The sequence below is a fragment of the Camelus bactrianus genome, chromosome 10 (assembly GCF_048773025.1).
Source record: "Camelus bactrianus isolate YW-2024 breed Bactrian camel chromosome 10, ASM4877302v1, whole genome shotgun sequence".
Lineage (NCBI taxonomy): Eukaryota > Metazoa > Chordata > Mammalia > Artiodactyla > Camelidae > Camelus > Camelus bactrianus.
Window position 1 is genome coordinate 7,269,544 of NC_133548.1, and position 26,558 is coordinate 7,296,101.

General features: G+C 56.8%; 1 protein-coding gene across 5 annotated transcripts in view; it reads left to right on the forward strand.

The window, feature by feature from the left end:
* The window catches only part of NRXN2 (neurexin 2), a 106,458-nt gene that overhangs the window by 46,922 nt on the left and 32,978 nt on the right, over positions 1–26,558 (forward strand). The window contains exons 8-17 of one of the 5 annotated variants that reach the window (XM_074371803.1): positions 1,310–1,471; positions 2,185–2,623; positions 5,779–6,165; positions 6,347–6,550; positions 12,566–12,592; positions 14,069–14,188; positions 14,566–14,947; positions 15,576–15,766; positions 17,448–17,621; positions 17,995–18,114. In XM_074371803.1, the coding sequence (XP_074227904.1) occupies positions 1,310–1,471; positions 2,185–2,623; positions 5,779–6,165; positions 6,347–6,550; positions 12,566–12,592; positions 14,069–14,188; positions 14,566–14,947; positions 15,576–15,766; positions 17,448–17,621; positions 17,995–18,114 (2,206 nt within the window). Of the gene's footprint in view, positions 1–1,309; positions 1,472–2,184; positions 2,624–5,778; positions 6,166–6,346; positions 6,551–12,565; positions 12,593–14,068; positions 14,189–14,565; positions 14,948–15,575; positions 15,767–17,447; positions 17,622–17,994; positions 18,115–22,698; positions 23,727–26,558 lie in introns of those variants that run through there. The other 4 variants (XM_074371807.1, XM_074371806.1, XM_074371805.1 and 1 more) reach the window with 4 other exon arrangements.

Consider the following 26,558-nt stretch of genomic DNA (forward strand, 5'->3'; position numbering starts at 1 on the left):
CTCCAGACTTTGCCTGAAGAAGGGGTGCTGAGGCATATTTGGTGACTGGGAAGTGGGGTGAGCTGTGGCCTGTGGAAGCACAGTGTTGGGTTCACCATGAGCCAGCTTCCTGAGGCCCCTGCAGGAGCCTGATTGTCCTAATCCACGGCCTTCCCAGAGTGGGGGCTTGTGGTTCCCCAGCCCTTGGCTCTTCCCCTACAACCAGGCTGGGTGTCTGGAGCCCTTGTGGGATGCTCCAATGGCTAGACTTTTCAGGGGCAAGGTGGACATTTTCCTGGGGAGCAGGGAATCAGGGAGTTCCCTGTGTCACTGTCCCCCAAGGTCATGTCTGCTTTCCCTCAGCCACTACTGAGTCAAACTTTCACCTCCTTGGAACTCCAGGTATGGCCCCAACCCTACCCATCTTGCTCTCTCACCTGCCTTTTCAGCCCAGGGTCAAGGCAACATGAGGTTAGCCCTGTTCCCCTCTCTTCCCTAACCTTGCCCTGACTTCCTGGTGTAGTGATGGTGTTGTCCATGGGGAAGACAATGAAGAAAGGAAGGCAGGCTGATGAGTAGGCCAATGGCTACCATCTCCTTGGGAGACAAGAGAGTGACCCAAATACAGAGGGACATGGAGAGTAAAGAGACAGACTCAGCCAGGGAGCTAGGACAAGCGGGAACCTCCAGTTAAGGTGGTAGTGGTGGGAATCAGCCCTGAAGGGCATTATGCATCCCCCAAGAAGTTCCAAGACTCCCTAAATCCTGTTCCTCATGCCTCTGCTATCCTCCACCTCCCCACTGGCTAAGATTGAAAGGACTCCTTGGCGCCCTGAAAGGAGAGCTGCAGGGGAGTGGAAGCCACCAAGATCCCAGGAGAATTGGTGTTCTCTGTCTCGTTTAGGACAGACACTTTGAAATCACATGTGGGTCCAGAGACCCTACTTCAAGAAGAGGGAAATGAGGGTGCCATTTTCATCCCCCCCCATAACGAGGCCCTCCCTGGGGCCCCCACTCCCATGCAGAGCCACTTCCAGAAACTGCTTCGTGGTTGTGAGCACTTCGAGTGCCCTTCAGGCCTCTGCCTGCCAAGCTGGGCTGTGGGGCAGGCCTCAGCCCACCCTGAAACCATCAAATCTTGTGCTACCTCCTTCCCCCCATATCCCCTCTCCCCCCACTGTTCCTCCTCCAAGACAAGCAGACATAAAAATGGGGGGGTCCCCCTCCCCTGCTGCCCCCTGGCCCCTCCTTTGCCCAGCCCGGGGCTCTTCCCAGGGAGTTGATGCCGGTTGTCTCCTTGTCTCTCCCTCTCCCTCCCTGGGCTGGGCAGGTGACCATCTCGGTGGACGGGATCCTGACCACCACAGGCTACACGCAGGAGGATTACACCATGCTGGGCTCTGACGACTTCTTCTACATTGGGGGCAGCCCCAACACGGCGGACCTGCCGGGCTCGCCCGTCAGCAACAACTTCATGGGCTGCCTCAAGGACGTGAGTAGGGCCAGGGGTGCTGGGGGCAGCCCGGGAATGCTGCGTCGGTGTGATTCGCTCTGACCTGGCCAGCTGCCTGCAGCCTCTGTTCCTTCCAGTCCATGGTGGGAGACCCCTCTCTTCAAAACCTAAGGCCCACTGACTCCAGCAAGAGGCTTCTCCTCTCTTGTTTCCTTGAGCCCCAAAGGGTCCCATCCTCTCAGAGAACCCTTGAGGCAGCTGGGGTCCAGAGGAAAGAGTGGTGGACATGAAAACTAAAGACCGGTGTTTGCATCCCAGCTCTTCCGCTCACTAGCTCTGTGACCGTGGCCGGGACCCTTAAGCTGTCTGACTTTTAGTTTCCTTGTTTGTAAAATGAGTGATCAGTACCTGCTTCTCAAGGTGGCCGTGAGGAGCAGATGAGAATGCAAATGGGAACCAAATGTTAGTGGTGATCGTCTTGCTGTTCTTATGAACTGCAATTCAGTGGCACGAGGGCCGTCATGCTCTTGCTGGGCAGGGAGACAGGGCAGGGAGGTAAGTGGGGCAAGGGGGGTGCTGTTCACAGCCTCTGTGTGTGCAGTTCTAGAACAGTGGTCTGGTGTGCTGAGCAGGGGCCCCAGGGCTGGGTGGCAAGGTCCTGCGGTGCTGGCTACTGTGGGGCAGGAGTGGCCGGGCCCTAAGCTGCCCTCTTTTCTTCATCCTGGACCCCCACCACCCGCCCCTCCCTGCAGGTGGTCTATAAGAATAATGACTTCAAGCTGGAACTATCCCGCCTGGCAAAGGAAGGCGACCCCAAGATGAAGCTGCAGGGGGACCTGTCATTCCGCTGTGAGGATGTGGCTGCCCTGGACCCCGTGACCTTTGAGAGTCCCGAGGCCTTTGTGGCACTGCCCCGTTGGAGCGCCAAGCGCACTGGCTCCATCTCCCTGGACTTCCGCACCACCGAGCCCAATGGGCTGCTGCTCTTCAGCCAGGGCCGGCGGGCTGGGGCCGGGGCCGGCAGCCACAGCACTGCCCAGCGGGCTGACTACTTTGCAATGGAACTATTGGACGGCTACCTCTACCTTCTGCTGGACATGGGCTCTGGGGGCATCAAGCTGCGGGCATCCAGCCGCAAGGTCAATGATGGCGAGTGGTGCCACGTGGACTTCCAGAGGGATGGGCGCAAAGGTCAGGAGGCCTCTGGACCCTTCCCCTTTCCCCTGGCCACCCCTCTCCACCCACCCTGAGTCTCTTCGTCTGTTCTCCTTACCCTCCTTCTGGCCCTCTGTGGTCCCTGCTGCCACAGTGCCTTGGTGGAAAGAACGTAGCTTTGGAGTCAGTCAGACCTGGGCTCACATCTCAGTGCTCTCACTTCCTGCGTGTGTGACCTTAGGCCATCTCTCAGCCCCTTGTAGCCTCAGTTTTCTTCTCTATAAAAGGGATCATTAAACTGTGGTCATCAAGAGTGAAAAATAAGAGAACCTTTGCAGAAGCATTAGCACTGTGCCTAACAGTGGATATCCCGTTCTTCTTTAAAAAAAAAAATCTTCCCAACCTTTCCTCCCTTCTGTCTAGAGCCATTCAATTTTATTAACTCACTCATTAGTCAGTGAGCACCTACTGTGTGCCAGGCGCTGTCCAAGGGGCGGCGGTGAGCCAGAGTCTGCTGTCAAGGAGCTTGGTGGGGAGACACGGACAGTAAACACCAATGCTCTGCCTGGGGAGGTTTCTTGCACAACAGAGCAGCAGGACAGAGGGTGCTGGGGTCGGGCAAGTGCTATTCTTGAACCTTCCACTGCTTTAGTCACCCCTCCTCCACTCTTCCTTTTCAGTCTTCCTTTCCCATCCTCTTCTTGTTTTCCTCCTAATTCTTTTTTTCACTCTTCTCCATCTTGTTGGACACGAGAGAAAGAATTGATATAAATGAGAACTGACACATTATCCAATTTAAGCACTCATCAACGTCAGCTAAATTTCCATGCTCCTCCAGCTGTCACTGCATGGGGCCTTGATGTCTGGGTAGAGTGACCGTTCCCCATGCACACAGGGAGGATGGGGGCTTCCAGGGCTTCCGGAAGCGTTGGCCTCTCATGGACTTGCTGTTTCTTCCTCTCCCTTCCTTAGAAGTGTCGCCTTCCCCAGGCTTTGTGGCAAATGGGTCTGTCCTCTAGTTTTGTCTCAATGGTACCAGGGGTCTTCACCGAGCACTCATCGCCTCCCAGGATTTCCACCCAGGGGATCTGTAACTCTCCAGGTTGGAAATCTGCTCAGGCCTTGCAGAGAACCCCAGGCTCTTCTGCTCCTCTCTGCCTTCAGAAAGTGATCTCCTTAGCCTCGCTTGATCTCCAGAGCCCGCATACCAGGCCCACAATCACTTGTGTACACCAGCACAGACTTAGAGCAGTCATTCTAACAAAGTTCCCTTTGACCTTTCCCATATTTTAAAATTTTATTGTGGTCATTTATACATAGCATAAAATTCACCATTTTAATCATGTTTAAGTGCACAGTTCAGTGGTGTTAAGGATATTCACAGTGTTGTACAACCATCACCATTATCCATCCCCAGAACATTGTCATCTTCCCAAACTGAAACTCTGTCCCCATTAAACACTGCCCTCCCATTCCCCCTCCCCACTAGCCCCTGAGAACCACCCTCCCACTTTCTGTCTCTAAATTTCCTACTCTGGGTACCTCCTATAAGTAGAATGATACAATATTTGTCCTTTTGTATGTAGCTTATTTCACTTAACATAATGTCCTCAAGGTTCATCCACATTATAGCATGTGCCAGCATTTATTTCCTTTTTCATGGCTGAATAATATTCTGCTGTATGGCCAGATCACATTTTGTTTATCCATTCTTCTGTCACTGGACACTTGAGTTGTTTCCTTTCCACGTTTTAGAGTGACCTTGAAACAAGACCTGTATTCACTTTAATTTCCTCTTGCTGACTCTCATTATACACTCTTCCTGCCATGTTCTTCCTCCACCTCCCTCCTCCCACATTCTGTTCATTTGTGGAGAGTCTGATTGGGTGGTATCCATGTCCAGAAGGCCCCCAAACAGTGGGTGGAGCAGGCATCTAGGGAATCTGCTGCAAATAGAGGTGTGGTTGATCAGGGCCATGTTTAGGGACCTGGAGTGGGGGTCTGACACCTTGTCAGGGGAGGACAAGCCAGGGACCATAGTGTTGAAATGGGGCACAGGAGAAGGGCCTCTTTGGCTCAGGGAAGGTTTTGCGCAGAGGAGAACATGTTCCAGATAAGGAGCTGCATCAGTGGAGGAGGCCCTGGTCCCGCCCCTGCAGTTCCACACTTAGTGCCCACGCTCTGATCTCCTGCCCTCTCCACCCCCCATCTCTGCCCAGTCAGGCCTCTAGAGACCAGACCATCGTTACCTCTCTTTAGCTGCCCTGAGATAGGTGGACTTTTTATTTTTTAAAGAATATTTGCAAACTTAGGAGAGAGAAAGGAGAAAGGCAGAATAAAAATTACAAACACAATAACACTTCTAACGTATAGGTTTTGGCTTCTTAAGATCTCAGGAAAGGCTTTGAAGCGCCCATCTGATCCCCAATTTTTTTCTTAAGATAACCAGCCTTTCCTTCCAAAGAACTCTCGCAACTCAGATACTCTGTGCCTGGCTTCCCTTTCCTGTCTGCTGTCCTGTCTCACAGGCTTCAGGAGCTGCCCACCTTGTCCACCAGCCACAGAGGGGCTCCAGGCCTGGGGGTGGAAGATGCAGGCTCTGGGGTCCTGCCACCTGGATGGCACTTTGGCTCTGCTCCTACTCACTGTGGCACTTTGAGCAGCTTCCCCAGTCTCTCCAAGCATTGTCTGCCATTTCAAAACGGGATCGTAAAAGACCAATTTCATACGGTTACTGTGAGACTTAAGTGATAGAATATATGCAAAGTGCTAAGTGCCTGGAGTACAGTCATAAAAGCTCCATAAATGTCAGTGTGGGAAACCTTTTGGGTTGAAGCCTTGCAGCCTCCTTAGGGGTCTCTGCCTCTGGCTCCTGGTCTGAGGGACTGGCTGGGGGAAGGACACAGAATGATCTGGCCCTTTTGGGGCATGTCCACTTCCTGTACATCCTCCGAGGACTTGCTCACGTGGGAAGGAGGAGTCTGGATGAAGGCCCACCGCACACTGCAGCTGGGCTGGGGCTGGCTCGCTCCGGTCCCTGAACTTGGGACCTTTGTCAAGCAGCCGGTGAGTGAGACTGAGCTTCTGGCCCAGGGCCACCGCAGGGTATGAGGGCAGGACATTCTTTTCTGGCCTGTGATGTCTCTTGGTCCTGCCTTCCCCACTGAGGACCACTCTCTCTTGATCTCCAGGCTCCATCTCAGTGAACAGCCGCAGCACGCCATTCTTGGCTACGGGAGAGAGCGAGATTCTGGACCTGGAGAGTGAGCTCTACCTTGGCGGTCTCCCCGAAGGCGGGCGGGTGGACCTGCCCCTGCCCCCGGAGGTGTGGACGGCGGCACTCAGGGCTGGTTACGTGGGCTGCGTGCGGGACCTTTTCATAGACGGGCGGAGCCGAGACCTCCGGAGCCTGGCTGAGGCACAGGGGGCTGTGGGCGTTGCTCCGTTCTGCTCCCGGGAGACGCTGAAGCAGTGTGCCTCGGCTCCCTGCCGCAACGGGGGAATCTGTCGAGAGGGCTGGAACCGCTTCGTCTGTGACTGCATCGGGACCGGCTTTCTGGGGCGGGTCTGCGAGAGAGGTGAGGCTGGTCTTCATGCCCCACGTCCCCACTGTCCATCCCTGTGCCCCCTTCCTCCTCGGCGTCCCCTCCTAGACCAGCCCTGGGCCTGTCGTCCTTGTAATGATTCTCTCGGTCTTCTTTCTCCCTCTATTGGCCTCTGCCTGTCCCCCACTGCTTCCTTCCCCAACTCCTGGGGCAGAGGCTACGGTCCTGAGCTATGATGGCTCCATGTACATGAAGATCATGCTGCCAAATGCCATGCACACGGAGGCGGAGGATGTGTCTCTGCGCTTCATGTCCCAGCGGGCCTATGGGCTCATGATGGCCACCACCTCCAGGGAGTCAGCTGACACTCTGCGCCTGGAGCTGGACGGGGGCCAGATGAAGCTCACTGTCAACCTCGGTAACCACCCTGCCGTGCCCCGGCCCCTTCCCTGACCCGCCTCTGACCCACACCCCTCTCTGTCTGGAGAAGTTGGTGGTGGTGCCAGTGAGAGTTTGGAGGTGATGGGGGTGCCAGCCCGGGTCAGAGCCCCTGAGAACTCTGTCCTGGCGAGGACACATGGTATATAGGGTGATGCCTCGAGCTCAGCAGCACGGTGGGGAGGGGAACCCCGAGTGTGTCTGGAGTGTGACAACCACCCCCTGGGGCTTTCCGGGGTTTTGGAGGCATCTGTTCTGCACACACGTAAGGACATAGTTCATTCCTAGCTGTTGGCTCATCCACTTGCTCATACGTTGTTTCATTCATTCGAGAAGCACTCACAGACGCCTACTGGTGCTCAGCGCAGCGGCAGATCCCGAGACGAGGAGGATCTGGCCCCGCACACAGCTGCCTTTGTCTGCTCTGCATTCAAAGAGCTGAGTCTGTGTGTGTGCACTTGCATGTAGGTGCATAAGAGGACGCATTGGGACATGCCATTTTCCCCTTGTCTGCTCTTACGTGTGTCCCCAGAGCTGCCCCTTTTTTATAGATTATGAAATCCATATCCTGACCTATCCAACATCACAAAGATAGTGATGGTTGGGAAGGGGCCTGGACTCAAACCCAGGCCATTTGCCCTAAAGTTCAGTGATTTCCTTATTGCCTCTAACAGAGCCAGGGGGTGCAGGGGCCTCGGAGGCCCTTGCCATCAGATGGCTGGATGCCTCTGCCCTGGCCCAGAGCAGGTGTAGCTCCACCTCCCCTGGCAGTCCCTGGGGCATCAGTGACTGTGGGGCCGTGAGAACTGTTGGACCCTGTGTGCTTCAGCTCTCATGGGCAAGGCCAACAGGAAAACAGCAGAGGCACTCACTCAGCTAATGTTTATGGGACACCTTGTAAGTGCCAGTGTGTTCTGAGCCTGGGGCTACGGTAGTGAATAAGACGAGGGCCCCACCATTCCACACAGGAAACACTGGATTTCAGGTTCCTGAGCTGTCCAGCCTGGGGTCACATCTGTCCATTTCAGACTAGTCTCTGAGCCTACAGAAGTGTGGCACTCCCGGGCCATCCTGTAGGAAGAAGTCCACTGGGGTTGCTTGTTTTGTTCTGGGCTTAGAGGGGAAGTCGGGCACTTCTGAGCAGATTAGAATCCTCACCCGGAGAGAACGCAGAGCTTTGGGCTTTAACTATTTATCTGGAGTCTCATCTTCACATCGGTCTCCAGTGCATTTGTGGGATAGACTGCAGCTTTTGGGGATCCCCTTACCTCGCTAATAAATTTATACCCCATCCTTTCTCCTTTTGGCCACCTGGCCTTTATACCTTTAGGACAAGGATTTGCCGAGGGAGGCAGGGGCTAGAGGTGGGGAGGTGTGCAGGCGGCCAGGGCCTCAGAGGTGGAGAACTTTAGGGTTCCCTGGAGCTCTGCTTCTGACCACGATCACAGCCTACAGAGTGGGAGGTGGGCGGCAGTGCTGCAGGGTGAAGTGGGATGGGAGACACCCTTTGGCCGGTGCTCTATGGGTCTGTACAACATCCCCTGGCACCCCTGAAGTCGCAGGAAGAAGGCAGCAGCCCAGGACCCCATAAATAGCCCGCTGCTTCTCAGACTGCTCAGGTCTGTGTACCCAGTGTGAGATATCCCCTTCACCCTGGGACGTGTGTTCTCTGCCTGGTAAGCATGTGGTTCTGTACTTGTACAGGGGAAATCTGGGGCCTTTTATTTGCAAGGAAAATACAAATGCTCCTTCCTCATTTGGGCTGTCTTAGGTTCCCTGCGAAGAAGTTTGGGTTCCTTTAGATTAGACAGGAAGCAGCAGTCTCCGCCAGAACGGTGCAACCTGGTGGGCCCTTGGGCCCTTTCACCCTCAGGATCTACCCTTTCCTTCCCATACGTGCTTTTCTGTCCGTGCCACATCAGTATATAGAAGTTAGGGAGCAAGGTGGCCAGCAGGACAGTCCTCCCACCCACCTCTCATGCCCGCCCCCATCCACAGAAACACCGTGTCTAACAGCTCATCACAAGCTGTGACCCAGTGTTTGGTACTGATGCAAATGTCCATAAATACCAAATGACGTGTACAGGGATGTATGTGGCCGCTGTGTGATCCACACAGACGCCCAACAGGTGGCCCACACCCAGTCACCAAACCTCAGGCTACAGGGAACACTATTTGGTCTGGGGCCAGAAAATCTGGGTCCTAGCCTTGGTCTCCTTGATGGCTGGGAAAATCATTTCCCCCCTCTGAGCCTCTGTTTTTTCAATCTGTAAAATGGGGTTAAGAATCCTCACTCTGTCTGCTTTCTGTGGTGGTTTTGAGGCTCAGATGGAATCACAGGAGTGAAGATGTTACATAGATGCAAGACACCTGTGTGGAGACGGACCCAGCCGACCAGAGGGAAAGTTGTACCAGGAGAGGGACCTCAGCGTAGAGCCAGTCCCGGGGCTTGCTTCCACATGGCATGACCCCATCTGGCCCCACCTTAGGGGCCCCATTTGGCCCCACCTTAGGGGCCCCATTCTGATCCCCATCCTGCTTGCTACCCAGGGCCTACTTCACCAAGGCCCTGGTTCCAGTCTGGACTTGCTGCTGCAGGATGGAGAGGAACCTGGTGGGCTTGGTCTTTGGGCTTGTGGTCTCATCTTGTAGGGAGGGAAGTCAGGACTCCACAGGCAGCTGTGTAGCTCATCAGGTGCTCACTGGAATGACACAGACTCGGTGCTGGGTTCTGAAGAGAATGGAGCTGCCTGTGACCACGTGGTGGGACTCCTGGGAGGAGGCACTCCGTGCCAGTCTCTGGTGACCAAGTGTTTGCTTGCCGGAGAGGGCTGAGAAGGCCTGAGGCTGCTGCCTCCTTCCAGGCAGAGGATGCCGGACATACTGGATTTGCCTCCTTCCTCAGGCCCGGCCTCCACTGTGTCTCAGACCCTGAGCCATTTCCTGGAGCTCTGCTGTCTACAGTCCCTGAGCAGGGTGGTTGGTCTCTGTCCCTAGAGGACCATAGAGTCACTGGATTCATCACTCTGTTCCAGTGTGACCTGAGTTCCTGGGTTCCTTCTACCTTGGGTGTAGCCTCTGGGACCAATGCCCAACCTGGCCTGCCCCTTGTCACTCCCCTACCCTTGCCCTGCCTGCCTGGAGTTACCTTCCTCCAGGTGTGCCCGTCGGCTGTCCCAGCTGTCAGTGAAATATTGTAATGGAAGAATCTCCAAGCTGGAGGGGCCCTTAGAGGTCACCTCCCCATATGTGCATCCCCTGTGCCTTTCCCCACTGATGCGAGGCTCTCCGCCTCTGTCCAGACACCTTCCATGTCAGGAGCTTCCCACCTCTGAAATGACAATTCTAATCACTGGGTCTTTCTTTCCTGGTGGCAGCCTCCTCTTCTGAAATAGTTCTGCCCTCTTGAGCTGTACGGAGCAAGTCTGACTCTCGTTTATGTTGTAAGCCAGGCTAAATGCACAGTACACTCCAAAGCCCTTTAATCTCTGGGCACCGGATAGTGCCTTGTACCCACCTGGGGCTGTTCAGCAGTTCTCAAGCTCCTTCTGAGGCTGGGCGGCTGGGGAGACAGCTCTGAACGAGGGCTGTGCTGGAGTGCACGCTGCACTCTGTGATGTCACCTGCGAGACTCCAGCCAGTGGGCTCCTGAGGCTCCTTGCATAGGAGCCTTGGTCCCCTCTCCCACGCCTCCAATCTGCAGGGCCCGGGGGGTGGCGCAGAAAATGAAGTCTGGCTTCTTTCCTTGAGTTCCTTTCCATACAGATGACTTTTCCCCATCTGTCTTATCATACATTCATACCATCACCCTGGTCTCCATGTCCAGCCTGGGCCCTCATGGGTCTTTGAAGACCGATCACTTCTGTCCATTTGTGGAACCTGAGGCCCAGGTTACTAGTTAACAGGTTAGTAGTTAAAGCTCCCTGAGCTGTGCTCTGGCTGCGTGTGTGCACCAGAGGGCTGTTTCTCCCACTTCCTCGGCAGTTCTTGGCTTTCCTCTGCGATGGTGCTGGCTCCCTCCTGGGGCGCCCATCTTCAAGGAGAGTTTGCTCTCCTCAAACCCCACTGGAGTGGGGGCTCTTAAGGGTGGAGTCACTGCAGGGTGTGGGCCTGGAGCTGACACCTCTTCTCTGGACAGATGGGCCCCCCTTCCCGGCGATGCCCTGCTGGGGAGGGGAAGCACCGTGCTCCTCCCTAGGCCGTTTCTCCAACAGGGGATCAGCCTGCCCTTCCAGCCCCCTTTTTTCTTTTTTGGACCCTTCATTGGTGAAGACTCTGCTGGCCCTGAGAGAGCCCCCGTGACCTGACTCCAGGCCTGGCACCCCTACTCTCACCCCAACATCCTTCCCTTCCCCCGCTGTCCCACTTCACTTTCTCTCTGCTCCCTCTTACTTCCTCTTTTCTCTCTACACCCTTTCTACCTCCTTCTGCTCCTCATGACTCCTGACTTCCCCTGTATCTGCCCCTTGACCTCCTTCCGCCCTCCCTTGGTGCCAGGCAGTGGCTCAGTGTCCCGGCAGCTCCCCCCACTCTTCTGCTGCGGTTGACAACGCGTGCGGAGCTCAGCCGTACTGCCCGGGGGACCGGTGCCTCCAGAGCCACAGGGGAATCTTTGACCTCCGCTGCAGGAACCTTCAGGGGCCCAGGGGATGCCAGGTGCCCCACCCCACTTTGCCTCCTGGGCCTTGGGGTTATGGGCAGACCCTGTTCTGGGAGGAGCCACAGGATGAATGGCAGGGTATTGCTGTTAACAGAGGGCTGGAAACTGCCCCTCTCTGAAAGGCAAGGCGCCAGCTTAGTGAACACCTGTTTCTTGCTCCCAGCTCAGGATCCTCCTGTTCAAGTCCCTCAGCTCACAGGGAGGTAAGCTGAGGCTCAGAGAGAAGAGATTTGCCCACAGTCACATAATGAGGTTAGGACTCAGCTTTTCTGCCTCATCGTGCTGGACTTTCTGCAGCCTCAGGCTGTCTGGGTCTGATGGAGCAGCAGAGGTGTCCAAAGGGCCCTAAGCCCCAACTTCATAGGACTCTGGTGCTCTATCCTCTGCAAGGCTGGCTGACTCACATGTGGGTAACGTGTCCCACCAGGCAGATGGCCAGAGGCACTGGGGCTCTGGGCTGCAGCTCTGTGTAGACAGTGTACTTTCTGACCACATGGGGCCTGCTGAGCCTGGAATTGGAGGATAGCAATGCTCAGGCTGGGGAGGAAGCAGAAGATTATGCTGTGGTGACTATTCATTCCTAAAGTCCATAGAAGTTGTACTTTGGGGGCCTCAGGGCCCTCATCTATGAGCCGCTGGCCCTCCCTAGGAAAATGGATTAATACTAGTTCCTTTTCAGGGTGGAGGACCACCCTGGCCCCCAGGGACAGCCTGGCATCCTCCAGGTTAGGAAGGGTAGAAAGAAGGTTCCTGTAGGGATGGTGCCAGCCCCCTGGGACTTTGGGAGGTGTATGGCCACGGGGAGGGGGCCCTGGGGCAGACCCCTCTATTTAGCTCAGAGCCCAGAGGGCACGGGGAGTAATGTGTCACAGCTGGGCTCTGAGCAGGGAGTTGTCCCAGAGCAGGGGATGCAGGGACTCTGGCCCTCCCCACCCATCTCCTTTTTGGAGATAGGGAGATGTGGGGTTGGTCAAGCCCTCAGCCCCCACAGTGATCCCCTGTACGACTGGGATTCCCAAGGTGCCCATCTCCCTGAGACATGAGAGGCGTGAGCCCCTCTAAGAAAGGAGACATAAGCCTTCTTCCCACCATGTGGCTGCCCTGCCTCCCAGCTCTGGGGAGGGTTGGAGCCCTCTTGGGGGAAGGAGGGACAGGGATCCAACTGAGGAAGGGGAGAAGGCACCTGAGCACGCGTGGTCCCCAGAAAGTGGCCCTAGGGGGAATCCCCGCCCGCAGACACCCCTCCCTGTGAAGGATGTAAAAAAAAAAAAAACCAAAAACTTGTTCTACCTTTTTGTCTCCCCTCACCCTCTGCCCGCCCCATGGCCCCCCCAGACTGCCTGCGCGTCGGCTGCGCACCCAGTAAGTGGTTTCCCTCTTCTTCTGCAGAGCCCCCAGGGGCCTGGGATTCTGGACACTGGGATTTGGGGAGGGATGATGGGAGAGGAGAAGGCTTCATCACTGGCTTGTGTGAGGCATGAGCAGTGGGTGTGGAGAGGGGAGCTGGAGTGGTGGGGATGGTGGTGATGTGGTTGTGGAGAGCAGAATGAGCCAAATGAAGCTGAACCAGGGAAAGTTAGTGGAGGGTCTGGGGTCAGCATGTTCACCAGGACCGGGGAAAGAAACGCCTGGAAACCTCATCATCTCAAGTCCTCAGGAGGGTGGGGCAAAGGCTTGGTGGCACCTACAGCAGGATGGCAGAAAGGAGCCGGATTGGGGCTGGGCTATCCCACTGCATCTCCAGAGGTGGCCACAAGGGGGAGAGCGAGGCACACGGGAAAGAAGATGAGAGCAGGTGGCAAGTGGGAGGTGAGCGTGGTCAGGGCCTCAAAGTTCAGCCCTCCACAGTCCCTGTTTGGGATAGGGGGTGAGTTTCTGCCAAATGGGGGCATTTTCAGAGGTGACAGTGAGGCTCTCAGCAGGGGTGAGATGGAGAGTGGAGGTGGACATTTCTGAGCATCCCAGTATGCCTGGAGTCAATGCTCTGTCTCTATGAGTGTCTGCATGCTGTGCCCTGAGGTCATGTAAGAGAGCACAGGGACACGGCAGCCACAGGCAGAGAGTGTGTACTTAGCATATCTCTGTGTGTCTGGCACCTGTGCACACATGCGTGGTGAACCCTGTCCCTGCTGGTGAGAGAACTGAGGGGCCGGGGGAAACCTGGGAGTGCTGCAAATGGAGTGTAGCCCCATTCTAAAGCTGAATATGTTTTGTTTTAGTCTCAGAAGTGGTTAATCCAGGTCTTGAATAAATAGTCAATTCCTAAGAAACATTCCCCTCTCTGGTCGTGCTGGATGTGCCACGTATGAGAGTGCATGTCAGGGTGTGTGGAGTTAACCAGGCGTGTGCAGCAAGGTCACATTGGATCCCTCTGTAGATGGGGGACGTGTGTGTCTGTGTGGAGTTTTCACTGCCAGCAAAGAAGCTGTGGGTTCATAATCACATCTGGGTGTGTGGTAAGGCTCTTTAATTTTAAGTTTTAGGCCTATGAATATATGCTGGGAATTTAGCTGCTGGCTACACACATTGACACTGAAGGTCCTTAGGAGACTTAGGGAAGAGTATGTTGGTGGTAGGTGTGGGTGTCGGGGCACCGGATCTTAGGGCACAACTCCAGAGGCACCACTCACAGGGTATTCTTTTCTCATGGCGCCCTGGGAAGTTGCACAAAGTGTGGCAGTACTGAGTGTGTCTGGGGTTATGGCTGGGTTTGTGTGGATGTGTGTACCTGTGTACAGGTGTGTGTGCGGTGGTGAGGCTCTGTGTGCCTGGGGTGGTACATGAAGCCATATGTGGGCGTATGGAGGTGTCATGCTCACTCCCCCCTTGGTGCCACAGGTAAAGGCCCCGAGACGCTCTTTGCGGGGCACAAGCTCAATGACAATGAGTGGCACACGGTGAGGGTGGTGCGGCGTGGCAAGAGCCTGCAGCTATCTGTGGACAACGTGACTGTGGAGGGTAGGTGGTCTGGGACCAGGGAGGTGGTGGCCCTATTCTTGGTGACCACTGCCTGGGGCAGCATTCTGGCAAGCTGCTGCTGCTATTTCTCCCCTCGGAGTGGTATTTCATGGGGTCCTGGGCCCCAGGGACCATTTCAACTCCCCACAGGCAGCACCCCCTGCAAGCCTGCCAGCCCTAGCCTAGGGTCCCACAGCTCCTCCTGGACCCAGGAGCTGGGCTTGCTAGTACCCACCTGTGGGTGTTTGCTGATGTCTCTCCCGTGTGGCCCTTGAGGGGAGGGGAGGCTCTTGGGGACCCAAGACCCAGCCCCAGAAATGACCCTATAGTCTAGGCCCAAAAGCCACGCGCCCATCTCCGTCTCCTGTCCCGAGCAGGACAGATGGCAGGAGCCCACACGCGGCTGGAGTTCCACAACATTGAGACGGGCATCATGACAGAGCGGCGTTTCATCTCCGTGGTGCCCTCCAACTTCATCGGGCACCTGAGCGGGCTGGTATTCAATGGCCAGCCCTACATGGACCAGTGCAAGGACGGCGACATCACCTACTGTGAGCTCAATGCTCGCTTTGGACTGCGTGCCATTGTGGCTGATCCTGTCACCTTCAAGAGTCGCAGCAGCTACCTGGCGCTCGCCACACTCCAAGCCTACGCCTCCATGCACCTCTTCTTCCAGTTCAAGACCACGGCCCCCGACGGGCTCCTCCTGTTCAACTCAGGCAACGGCAACGACTTCATTGTCATCGAGCTGGTCAAGGGGTGAGGTGCTGGGCACTGCACCACTGTCAAGGACGTGGTCCCCCTCCCCTGATGACCAGGATACATCTCCCCCAGCCACTGGCTGAGATGTCCATTCCCCCTAGACCACAAGTCAAGATTCAGGTCCCCAGCCACCAGGCACGATGGAGAAGCAGCTCCCTCTCTTCCACCCTGGTGACTCCCCAGTTTCTTCCTTGCCAGGGCTTTCCCAGGTACCTCTGTTCTCCAGTCACTGTCCTGTCTCAGGCCCTCTGGCTCTTTTACAGGCAGAAGACAGGGCTGTGTCCCTATGGCCTCTCTTGCCTGAGAGGCCCCCAGCCTACAACAGGTCTTTCCCTGCCCCCAGAGGACCCCGCTCCCTCCACAAGTCTTCCCCTCAACCAGCTTCTCTTCTGAGCCTTCACAGGAGTCAGGTCCTCTGCAGCCCTCCCTCCCCACATTCCCCCATGATCGGACCTCACATCTGAGTCCTCGTGTGGTTGGTTTGGGTCCCTCCACTATGAGGTCTCCCTCTCCACCCCTTTCTCCCGCGGGACCCAGGCCCCCTGACAGACATAGCTCCTCCTTACCCTGTCTTCCCAGCACCGTCCCAACCTTGACCCAGTGTCTCCTCCGTACTGTGGGGCAGGTACATCCACTACGTGTTTGACCTGGGGAATGGCCCGTCCTTGATGAAGGGGAACTCAGACAAACCAGTCAATGACAACCAGTGGCACAACGTGGTGGTGTCCAGGGACCCAGGCAACGTGCACACGCTCAAGATTGACTCCCGCACTGTCACGCAGCACTCCAATGGCGCCCGAAACCTCGATCTCAAAGGTGGGGCCTGGGGCCTCTGGAGAAGGCCTGGCCCTAGTCCAGATACCCACCTCGGCCCCTTCAAGAGTACCCCTGACCTGGGATGCTCTTTCACTCACGTGATTCTCCCTCTCCCCCCGCCCATGGTTTTCCTTGCTCTTTTCCATTCTCCACTGTGCCCAGCCTGAAATTTTCCTGTCAAAGTTCTGCTCAGCAATCCTGCGAGGCTGCCCTCTCAACACTGAAAGCCTGGCGGCAGGATGTGTCTGTCTTGTGAGGAGATTGGTGGCTTCACTCTAGAGCTGAGAGTAGGCAGCCTGGGGGCTTCCGAAGCCCTCTTGGCCCTCCAAGGCTGAGAAGTCTGCCTTGCTTGAGGGCTGGAGAGAGAACGGGGAGCTTAGTGTCCTGGCAGAGGCCTTCCTCACTGGGTGAGAGGGGGCAGTGACGAGAGGAGGAAGGAGTAGCGGTTGCTGGGTCCTTGCGTGCTGCCCTGGTCATGTTCCTTGGGCATCGGCTGGGCTCGGGCCCCCCTGGAGGGCTCAGTGTCATATCATGGTCCCCCATTCACCTGGGGCCTTTTCATAGCTGCTGAAGCGGTCATTGCCTGCCCCTACAAGGGGCGGGTGGGAGAAGAGGGAAGAGGAGGGTGAACCTGGAGACTGGGTGTTGGAACAGATGTGTTGGACAAGGCCTGCAGCTTCTCCAGGGCTCACTGGGGCAACATGAGCGACCTTCACATGCCCAAAGCAGCCCTCAGTCCCACAGGGGCCCCTGGTGTCAGTGTGACTTAGACTGTCCCAGCTTGGGGAGGGTCCTTAAAGACTATTGAATTCAATCCCTCTTGAAGAGGCGGAAACAGAAGCTTCAAGAGGCTACATGGTTTGCCTGAGGTCACAAAGTGAGCAGGCCACGGAGTTGGAACTAGAAGATTGGTCAGATCCTGGGCCACGTCAGATGGCATAGTGCTGCCAATTCTCCTTCCTCCCGGAAGGTGGCGGTGTGCCTCAGATAATCCACAGTGGCAGCAAACCCAGGGGTGGTCTGGGCTGGTCTTCTGTTGCATTGAGCCCACAGCAAGGGCAGCAGGGTTGGCCCGTGTCTTGGTGCAGTTCTGCTGTGGGCTGGCCGAGATTTCTAAGGAGTTGGGCTCTTTGCGGCCAGCTAATGATGTGGGGAATCAGTGTCCCTGAGGAGAACTTCTTTCTGGTGTCACCCACAGTGCCCAGGTCAAGCCCAAGTGGTTGTTGGGGGGTTGGTGCTGGGCTTAGAACCCCCAGGAGAGAACTCAGAGTGGGGAGAGGCTGGCAGAGGCTTGAAGGAGTTCTGGGAATGGGAGACGTCGGGAGGGAGGGAGTGGGGGCGGAGGGGATTGGGCGGCACAGCTATGAAAAGCCCTGATTACAGGCCGGAACTGGAATCAGATGTGTGGGAGAGAGCACGGAGCAGGTTCCTCCAGCTGCTCCCCCCTCCCCGGGCATCTGGGCTTCTCTAGAAGGGGAGCAGACAGATGGCAAAGTGAAGAAGGAAGAGGGAAGAGCAGGGGGTGGGCATCTGCAGGCCACTGGATCTCTGTGAGGAAGCTGGGGTCCAGGATGGGACACCATGGGGCTGGAGGACCTGACAGTTGGCTGCCGATGTCCAGGGTGGGGAATGGGGACACGAGGACCAGGATGCCGAGGTTTTGACCCTGCTCCCTTTGCAGGGGAGTTGTACATTGGCGGTCTGAGCAAGAACATGTTCAACAACCTGCCCAAGCTGGTGGCCTCCCGGGATGGCTTTCAGGGCTGCCTGGCCTCAGTGGACCTCAACGGGCGCCTCCCAGACCTCATCGCCGATGCCCTGCACCGCATCGGGCAGGTGGAGAGGGGCTGTGACGGTGAGTGTGGGGTTTGGGAGTTAGGTGTGACCCTGCAGGCTGCAGGGGGCCAGCTGTAGAGGCACACCAGGCCTCTGGAGTGGCCGCCTCTCAGGCTTTGCAGGAGCCTGGCACCACAGCTCTGGGGCAGGGTATGGGCGTAGGTCAAGGGTCACTTGCCCTCCCTATTGCCTCCCACTCTGGCCCCTTTTCACAGTTCCAGGCCAAGACTAGCAGTCCTTGAGCCGCCCCCCATCCCCACTCCCACCCCCGCACCGTACTTGGCCCTCTCAGCCCGGCAGAACTCAGGCCTGTCCCCGCAGCCTCTGCACCTCCTGGGGAGGGAGGGGGCTTAACTGAGCGGGGGGGTGTTCCTTCCTCCTGCCTCTTTCAGGCCCCAGCACCACCTGCACCGAAGAGTCTTGTGCCAACCAGGGCGTCTGCTTGCAGCAGTGGGACGGCTTCACCTGTGACTGCACCATGACTTCCTATGGAGGCCCCATCTGCAATGACCGTGAGTGCCGGGAGGGTTGGGGGTGCTCAGGGTAGATTCTGGTCCATTCCCAGCCCCAGGGATGCTCCAGAGGAGGGAGGGTCTCTGAGAGCCTGCTGCTTGCATCCTTCTCATCCCTTCTGGTCACGAGAGACCAAGGAGAGCTGCTGGCTGCCGTCCTCTCTCGAAGTCTCCTCTCTTCTGCTGCTGCCTGAATGTCTGGGGTGATCATTGAGAGATGGCCTCTCCTCTTCCTTCTGAGCTGGTGGGACACTGCTCCCCTCACCCCCAGGCAAAAGCGTCAGCCTCGTTGCTCTCCCCACACTATCCTGGCGATGGCCTCACATGTTGTAGCTCACACAGACACACGACTACACAGGGCAGGGGTGTGTGTTGACCCATACCCCCTTTCCTCGGCACCCTCAGAAGTGTGCAGAAGCCCAGAGGAGGCCCACACCCCAGAGGATGGGCTCAGGAGACTCTCAGGAGGCCAGGCCTCTGGACAGCTGGCTTCCCTGGATGCCGGCCATTCAGTTCCCTGCTTTTCTCCCAAGAATCCCAGCTGCAGGGTGTCCCTTGGAGCCACAAGGACACTCCCTTATGTCCTCGTCTGATTCTTCTCCTCCCTGGCTGGGCATCTGCTGCCAACTTGCATATCATTTGAGGCCCCTCCCCAGAGAGGGCAGCTTCAGCAGCAGTTTCCAGTCCCTAGTGGTTGGTGGCCAGCAGCTGGTTAGAGCTTGGCAGAGGGAGGGCAGCCAGGGAAGCAATGGGGGAGAGGCAGCCTCCTGCTTGAGGGCGGTGGGCTGGGGACAGCGGCTGGGGAGAGTGCAGCCTCCTTAGGCGTCACTTGAATGGTCTCCCTCAGGGTAACCCTGCTGAGACACCAGGGACGTGACGAGTCAGCTGTCTGGGAAAAGACACACACACAAGCACACATGCAAGCACATACACGCACATGTGCGCAGGAGGATGGGGCTTCTCCATTTTACAAAGGTGCACACTGAGGCCTGGAGGGGTCAGCGGATTTCCGGAGCAGTGAATAGTAGATCTGGGCTGAGAACGGGGGTCAGTGCCTTTGCCTCTGTGCCACACTGCAGAGCCTTAGTCATTTGGGCAGGGTCCTGAGCTTCTTCCGGGATAGATGACCTACTGCTCTTGGGCAGGTCTTGGTTTTTCCTTCTCCTTTGTAAGAATGACCAGCCCAGCTCCCTCAGCACTTTCCTGGTGCTCTCAGGCAGGGCCCATCCTTGGGTACCTCCACATCCTGCCCTGTCCCCCGGGATTTTTCTTGTCCCATCTGCCACTCTTTGTACCTTCCAAAGCCCCCAGTGGCCAGCCCAGGGGCACTCCAGCCCTGGCTGCCAGGGAGAACAGCCGGGGCTGGGGCTGGGCCTCTTGCTCTCCAGCTTACTCAGCTTTGCACAAGAGATCTGGAGATGGTGGTAACTTTGCTGCTTTAGAGTAACAAGCCCCACTGATTGTTTAGTGTTTTGCAGCTTACGGAGCCCTTTTAACTTGTTCCTCAGAGACGGCAGTAGGATGGAGACCAACTGTCTGATTTAACTGCTAAGGAGACTAAAGCCTCAGTAAGAGGCAGTTCCTTGCCCAGTATCACAGGGCCCTGGTGGCAGAGCACAGCCAGAACCCAGGCGCTCCTAACGCAGTTTGTTGTCCCTGCTGCTCATTTAGTCGTGGGGTGGTGGGGGTGGAGGTGATGCCAATGATAGGCATTTCTTGCCTTGGGTGCAGGGGATCAGGATCAAGTGCCCATTGTTAGTATGACATTCCCGCCCGATGGAGTCTTCTGGAAGGGAGCATAGTGAGGGATGGGGGTTTAGGGAGTCAAGTCATCTTTCAGTAGGGGTGGGAAGAGAGCTAGGAGCAAATTCTCTGGGTTCCAGGCAGGTGGGAGGCAGGGAGAGTTGGGGCTGGGTTTGGGCGCATCTTGGGAAGTCTCACTGTTCGTGAGAACTGGTCTGTGTGTCTGGTGGCAGAGCCTGAGCAGAGCCATGAAGGTAAAGACAAGGTGGGTGCAATCTGGGAGCCTCTGAATGCTAGCCCTGGGGTACCTCTGAGATCTCTGCCCCACAAAGGGCAAGGCAGGAATCTGGGGATCAAGCCATAACCCCCTTATCTCTTGAAGTTGTTCCTCCTCCCGATTCTCCAGGCTTGGCTCTTTTGAGTTCGAGTTCGTGCTGTCTCTCTGTGGTGGGTCTTCTTCAGACCGTTTATGCACATGGTCAGGCAGGAACCTGGCTGAGAGGCTTGTTTGCTAGCCACCGCCCCCCAGTGTGAAGGCCCCAGAGGCAGCACTGGGTACCCCTGGCCCCTGCACCTGAAGAGAAGGAGGAGGGTGGGAATGGCCCAGGCATCCTTAGAGGGTGGGGCCTGGGGTGTGGAGCTGTCTGGTGGTAAAGAGACTGGGATGAGGAGGGGTCTGACTTTCAGGACAGCTTTTCCCCATGTGCGGCTTTAGTTTCCCCAACTGGGACATGGGGATTACCCCTGGGGGTGAAGGGGTCTCTGCGAGGCTCAGGAGTCTGCCCTGGGAGGGCAGGAGAGAGATCAGAGGGACAGAAGTCATCTCTAGGATGAGAGAGAGGAAAGCAGAGACAGAACAAAAAAGAATATGAAATGAGAGAAGAAGGAAGCTAGGAGGAGGCACACTTCCTGGCACGGACTGAAGGCCCAGGGCTGAGGTTGGGACGGGTGCTCCTCGCAGCCTTCCTGACACTGTGTCTCCCACAGCCCTTCTCAGTCTCTCCCGCAGGCAGCTCTTTCCCTTCTCTGCCTCCTATTTCTCATCTTTCCACTTGCTCTGCTTGTCTCCGCAGCCTCTATTGATCTCTTGCACACCTCTTTCTCTCCCTTCTTTTTTACCCTCTGTCTCCCCCTACGTCCCCAGTGTCACCCCCTCCAGCTCTCTCCACTTCCCACTCACTGGTATTGATTGGCCTCTAGGCGGTTTCCCTTCCTCTCCTCTTGCCACCGGCTCCTCCCTCCCTCCCTCGGGGACCATACATTTTCTGCCTGCTCAGAGCTGTGTCAGTCTCTAGCCCAGAGCCAGGGCCAAGAGTGTGCATGGAATGAGAGGGCTGATGGACAAGGCTTTGGGGGCACCAGTCCTGCTCCCCAGCCTGCAATCTCCCCTCCCTTGTGGAGCTTCCTCTTGGGTGCCTCTGAGGACCCTTTCTTCAATTCTGAAGGGCTGGGGGCCAAATGGGTCCCTGGCATCTTGCAAAGTTGGGGAGGTGGCAGCTGCCACAGAGGAGCTGTCCGGGGTACTGACTACATCCAGAAGCTGGGCTCAGTGCCTGTGGGGCTCATGGTGATACTTTTTGCTCCAAAACAGAATTCAGAGTCAATAAGCAGGAGCCAGCCCCCTCCCCACCCCTCCTTCCCCTTACTTTTGCCCTTTCTTCCCACCTCTCTTCCTCACTCTACTACACTCTTTCTTCAGCTCCTTCCTGGTCTCATCTCTACCTCCCTCCCTCTCTTCCTCCTTCTCTACGCTCTGCCCCACCCCATCCCACCCCCAACCCCCAACCCCTGTCATAGCAGAGCATCATCTGAGCAGAACTCAGGTTGATGTGGGTGCAGAGATGGCCTCCAGATGAAGGCTAGAGAGCCTCCCTGGACCTACCTCTTGGCCTATGACAAGTGCTTACCAGAGGTGCCCCAAAGTCTGGGGGGCAGATCCCAGTGGAGGGGCACCTAGAAGGAGAAGGGACTTCCTCAGCTGGACATAAAGTGGCCCAGAAAGGGTTTTGTCCCAAGTGGAACACTGTGGATCCTGGAAACCCTCTGTAGAGGGAGAGGTTGAGGTTGAGGTTGGGGGAGGGGCAAGGAGACTGGAGAGGAAGGATTGGAGGAGTCCAGGAGGGTGTGCAGAGGGGAGGGAAGCACCCTTTTGGGCAGGTGGTGAGGGACTGTGTGTGTGGCATGTCTTACCCTTGAGTACCTTTGAGGCTCTGGGTGCATTGTTTGTATGCGTATGGGTAACCCTGTTTTTGGATGGTGAGCTGGGAGGAGGTGTCTGTGTACACTGGCTCTTTATTGCCTGTGACCAAACATGTATGTGTGTGTGCACGCGTGCCTCTGTGAGCATGTGTACATGCTCGGCTGAGTGTGAGTTCGTGTGCCAGAGTCTGAGCACATGTATACATGTATGTGTCTCAGCCTATGTGTGCGTGCGCGCGCACTGGTGCCTGTGTGGGCACGTGGGTGTCTCCATACCCAAGCCCGTCCACATCATAGCGTGCACGTGTGTTCCGAGGGTTGCATGCAGAGGTGCCTGTGGCCACATCTCTGCGCACTGGACCAGCAAGCACTACTGGGGTTCATCCAGGTTGGGGGGAGGGGAGGAGGAGGAAGAGAGCGGCCTCTCTTGCTAGCCTGAGATCTGTTCAGTTATTCAGCAGAGCCCCTTCTCCGGAGGGGGAGGGAGAGGAGCGCGCGCCCGGGCGCGGGGGAGGGGCAGGGCGCGCGCAGAGGAGAGACGAGCGCCAAGCGGGCTAGCCAGGTGCTGCGCGGCGGAGCTGCCCAGCGCCGCCCGCAGATCGGGAGCCGCTCGGGTCCCTCCGCCCTGCCCCCTCCTCCCGCGCTCCCCTTCCCCTCCCCTCTCCACTCCCCTCCTTTCCTCCCTCCTCTCTCCCTCCCTCTCCGTTCCAACCCTCTCAGCCTCTGCAGCAACACTCCGCTGCCTCCGTCTCTCCGCCGGAATCTCGCAGGCTCGCGCCTTTCCTCTGCTCAGCCCCGCTCCCCTCCTCTCCTCTCCCCTCCTCTCCCCTCCATTCCCCCCTCACCCGGATTTGCTTCCCTTCCCCCTTCTCCCGCACCCTCCCCCCACACCCCGGCCGCTCCCTCCTTTCCCTTGGCCTCCGTCGGGCGGCAGCGGCAGCAGCGGAGCGGCCGACCTTAGTCCCCGTCGGTCTCCCGTTTTCTCTCCTTCAGTCCCCTCCTCCCCGGCTCGGTTTTTCCGCAGGATTTCCCCTGCTCTCCCCTCCCTGCTTGGCCCCCGCGCCTCCCCTACCTCTCCACCCGGCACGATGCCCCCTCCCCCGGGCGCTCCCCCGGGTTTCTGACGGCCCTCTGCGCCGCTCCGACCCCGCCAGGATGCGGGGAGACCCTTAGCTCCTCGCGATGGACCCAGGCGTCCTGGACCTTGGCGTTGCCACTCCGCGGACCCCGGATTCCCCGGCGGGATCCAGTTGATTTCGTTGGCTCCGGACGGAGGCTTGGGCTCTGGTTTTCCTTCTCTTCACTCCTACCCCCCTCCCGGGGCTTGGAGCCGGAGGGGGGCTTCGCGGGGCTGCGGAGCCCCGCGTCCCCGCCCGCGGCCATGGGGCTGTGAGGCGGCCGCCCCCGGGCCGAAATGCCCCCCGGGGGGAGCGGGCCGGGGGGGTGCCCGCGCCGCCCCCCCGCCCTGGCCGGGCCCCTGCGGCCGCCGCCGCCGCCACCTCTGCTGCCGTCACTGCTGCTGCTGCTGCTGCTGCTGTTAGGGGTGGCCCAGGGGGCCCGGGTCTCCTCCAGCCTCAGCACCACCCACCACGTCCACCACTTCCACAGCAAGCACGGCACCGTGCCCATCGCCATCAACCGCATGCCCTTCCTCACCCGCGGCGGGCACGGTAAGTGGCGCTGCCGATACCAGCCGGCCGGCTGGCCCTCGGGGCCTCCCGTGTGCTCGGCCCTGGCCCCGCGGGGCCGCACCCCAGCCTGTGAGCGCCGAGGCCCAGCCCCTGTGCTATGCGGGCCGGAGCCCCCTCACCTACCATCCTTGGCTCCCAGCATCTCAGCCCCACCCTCGTCTCTCCACCCCCCGCCCCCCCCAACCAACCCTGTCCCTTTATCACCCTCATCTCTGTTTTCATCACTTTCATTCCTCGCCTAACCTTCACCTCTGTATCCCTATCTTTGGTTTGTTATCAACCTTCCTGTTTCGGGCCCCCTCACCACCTCCCTCTCTCTGTCCTTTCATCCTCTCTGCCTAGCTCTCCCTTCCTGTTTTCTCTTCTTTTCTGCCTCCTGCATCTCTGCTTCTTATCATTTCTCCATCTGCCTTACCTCCACCTCTGCCTCACCATCACATTCCTGTTTCTGGTCCAACACCTCTGTACCCATTATCTTCTTCTCTTTCTCCCTCTACAACCAACCTCCCACCTCTGTCCCATCTATCATCTCTGCCTCAGGCATGTCCCATCTCTTTCTCTTTTACCTCTTCATATCTGTCTCTATTTCACCTCTGCTTTTCTAGCAACTGTCCCATCTTTTCCCCATTACTGTCCTTCCACTACCTCCCAAGCAATCACCTAGCTCCACTGTCCTATCATCCTCCCACCCTCATTCCCTTCATCTCCAGTTTCTCCTTTCCACACCTCTCCATTTCTGCCTCCACTGCTGATCCCCAGCATCTCCCACCTCTGTAGCCCCACTGCTTCAAATGTCAGGTCCCCTTTCCCAGTCTCCCCATCATGTCAGTCCTCTATCACTTTACACTTAGTATCACCTCTTATCTCAGCCCCTGTAACCTTCCACCTCGAAACTGACTTCACCTTCCCTCTCAGACTCCATCACCTTCATTTCTATGAAGACATAGACCTTTATCACTTCTAGTTTCTGCCCTTCATCACCTCCCAGCCCAGTCTTTTCATCGTTTCATATCTTAGACCTCAAAGAGTCTCTGTATGCCATCTCTTCCATTTCTGTACCTGCCACCTTCCATCTCTGTCTTCTGTAGTCTGTGTGCCCCCATTACTTCCCATTACTGCATCCCCAGAACTTCTAATCTCTGCATTCTCCATTATCTTCCATGTCTGTTCCTCGTCACATGTTATTTCATTTCCATGTCAGACCCCACCATTTCCCACCTCATTCTCTCCTTCACATTCCATCTCAAAGCTCCTGGTACCTACCATCCCACAGACTCCATCACCTCTCATTTTAGTCTACTCATTGCTACTCGATATCACTCCCATCTTTTTACCTTGCCATCACTTTCCGTAGGGTACCCCCATCACCTCCACTTCTGTACCTCTCTTACCTCCCACGTGGTACAGCTCATCACCTCCCATCTCTACACCTCCATCACTTCCTATCCATATACCTCATCACATTTCATCTTTGATCCCCCATCTCAGCCCTCCAACATTTGCTGTTTCTGTACCTCCATTACTTCTCATCCTTATACTTTCATCACCTCCTATACCTGTCCTCCCATCACGTCCCATCTCTGTACCCCCATCGCCTCCCATCTTGGTACTCTGATATCCCCATGCTTGCATCACCTTTTATCTTGACTCCAAATCACTGTGCCTTCAGCAGATCTCACTCTGTACCTCTGTTGCCTCCAATTTCTGCATTTCCATCATTTCCACTTCTGTCCATCCATTGCCTCTCATTTTGTACTCCATTTTTATTCCTCCTTCATCTTTCATGCTTGTATCTTCATCACTTCCCAACTATGCCCTCCCCGCCTCCCATTTCTGTACTCATCTCTGCCTCCCCATCATTATTCTACATCTGTCCATTCTTGCTTCCCAATCTCTGTTCCCCTACATCACTTTCAGTCTTTCCACCCCTTATCTATTCTCCTTCCCTTTTCTCCCACTTCATCTTTATCTCCTTTTTCATGCCTCTACTTTCTCTTCATCCAGTTCCCAGGAGTGGCCCCTTCTTTTGTCCTGGCATGGTGTCCCCGGCTAACCTCTGTCCCAGCTGGGGTCCTCTCCATGCAGTGCTCTCTGGGCCCTTTTCCTTCCTCCACTTCCCCCCTCCACACACCTTGCTCCTGATCTTCATTCTCCTTTTCTTCCCACAAGCAATCCAGCCCTCTTTGCATTCCTCCCTCCTCTTCGTTGTCCCCTCTGGCTCCCTTGAAGCTCATTCCCCAGAGAGACTCAGATAGGACATGCTTTTTCTGGGAAATGAGGGGAGGAGTGAAGGGATGAGAGAAGAAAGGCTATCGGTAGGGATGGTTGTGAGGTGAAGAGGAGAAGACGTGAAAGAGAAAGGGAAAGGAGAGACGAGCTGGTTCAGGGAAGATGAGCAGATTGGAAGGAGGGGCCTGGGAGCTGAAGTGCCAGAGGTAGGCTTGGTGAAGGAGCTGGAGTCAGGATGCAGAGCTGGGGAGGAAGAGAGAAAAATGGAGGAAAGAGCTTGTGTAGGGGAGTGTTGGGGGTTGGGAACCTATGGAGTGTTGGCATTGGGATGGCTTCAGAGATGGTCATCCCCTTGCTGTGCAGAAGAGAACAGCAGTCCCAAGAGGGCCAATGGCTGCCCTGTCCCACATGGAAGCAGAGGAGCTGGAGGGCACTGCAGGACAGTGATGGAAGGTGGTGGGGAGACTGAGTGGAGGAGTCCAGGAAGGGTCAGGCAGGTGAGAGGAAGGAAGAGGGTCAAAAGACAGATGGAAGAGTAGCAGTCTTGCCTGAACCCACTTCTGAGCTCCTTAGCTGCTGGGG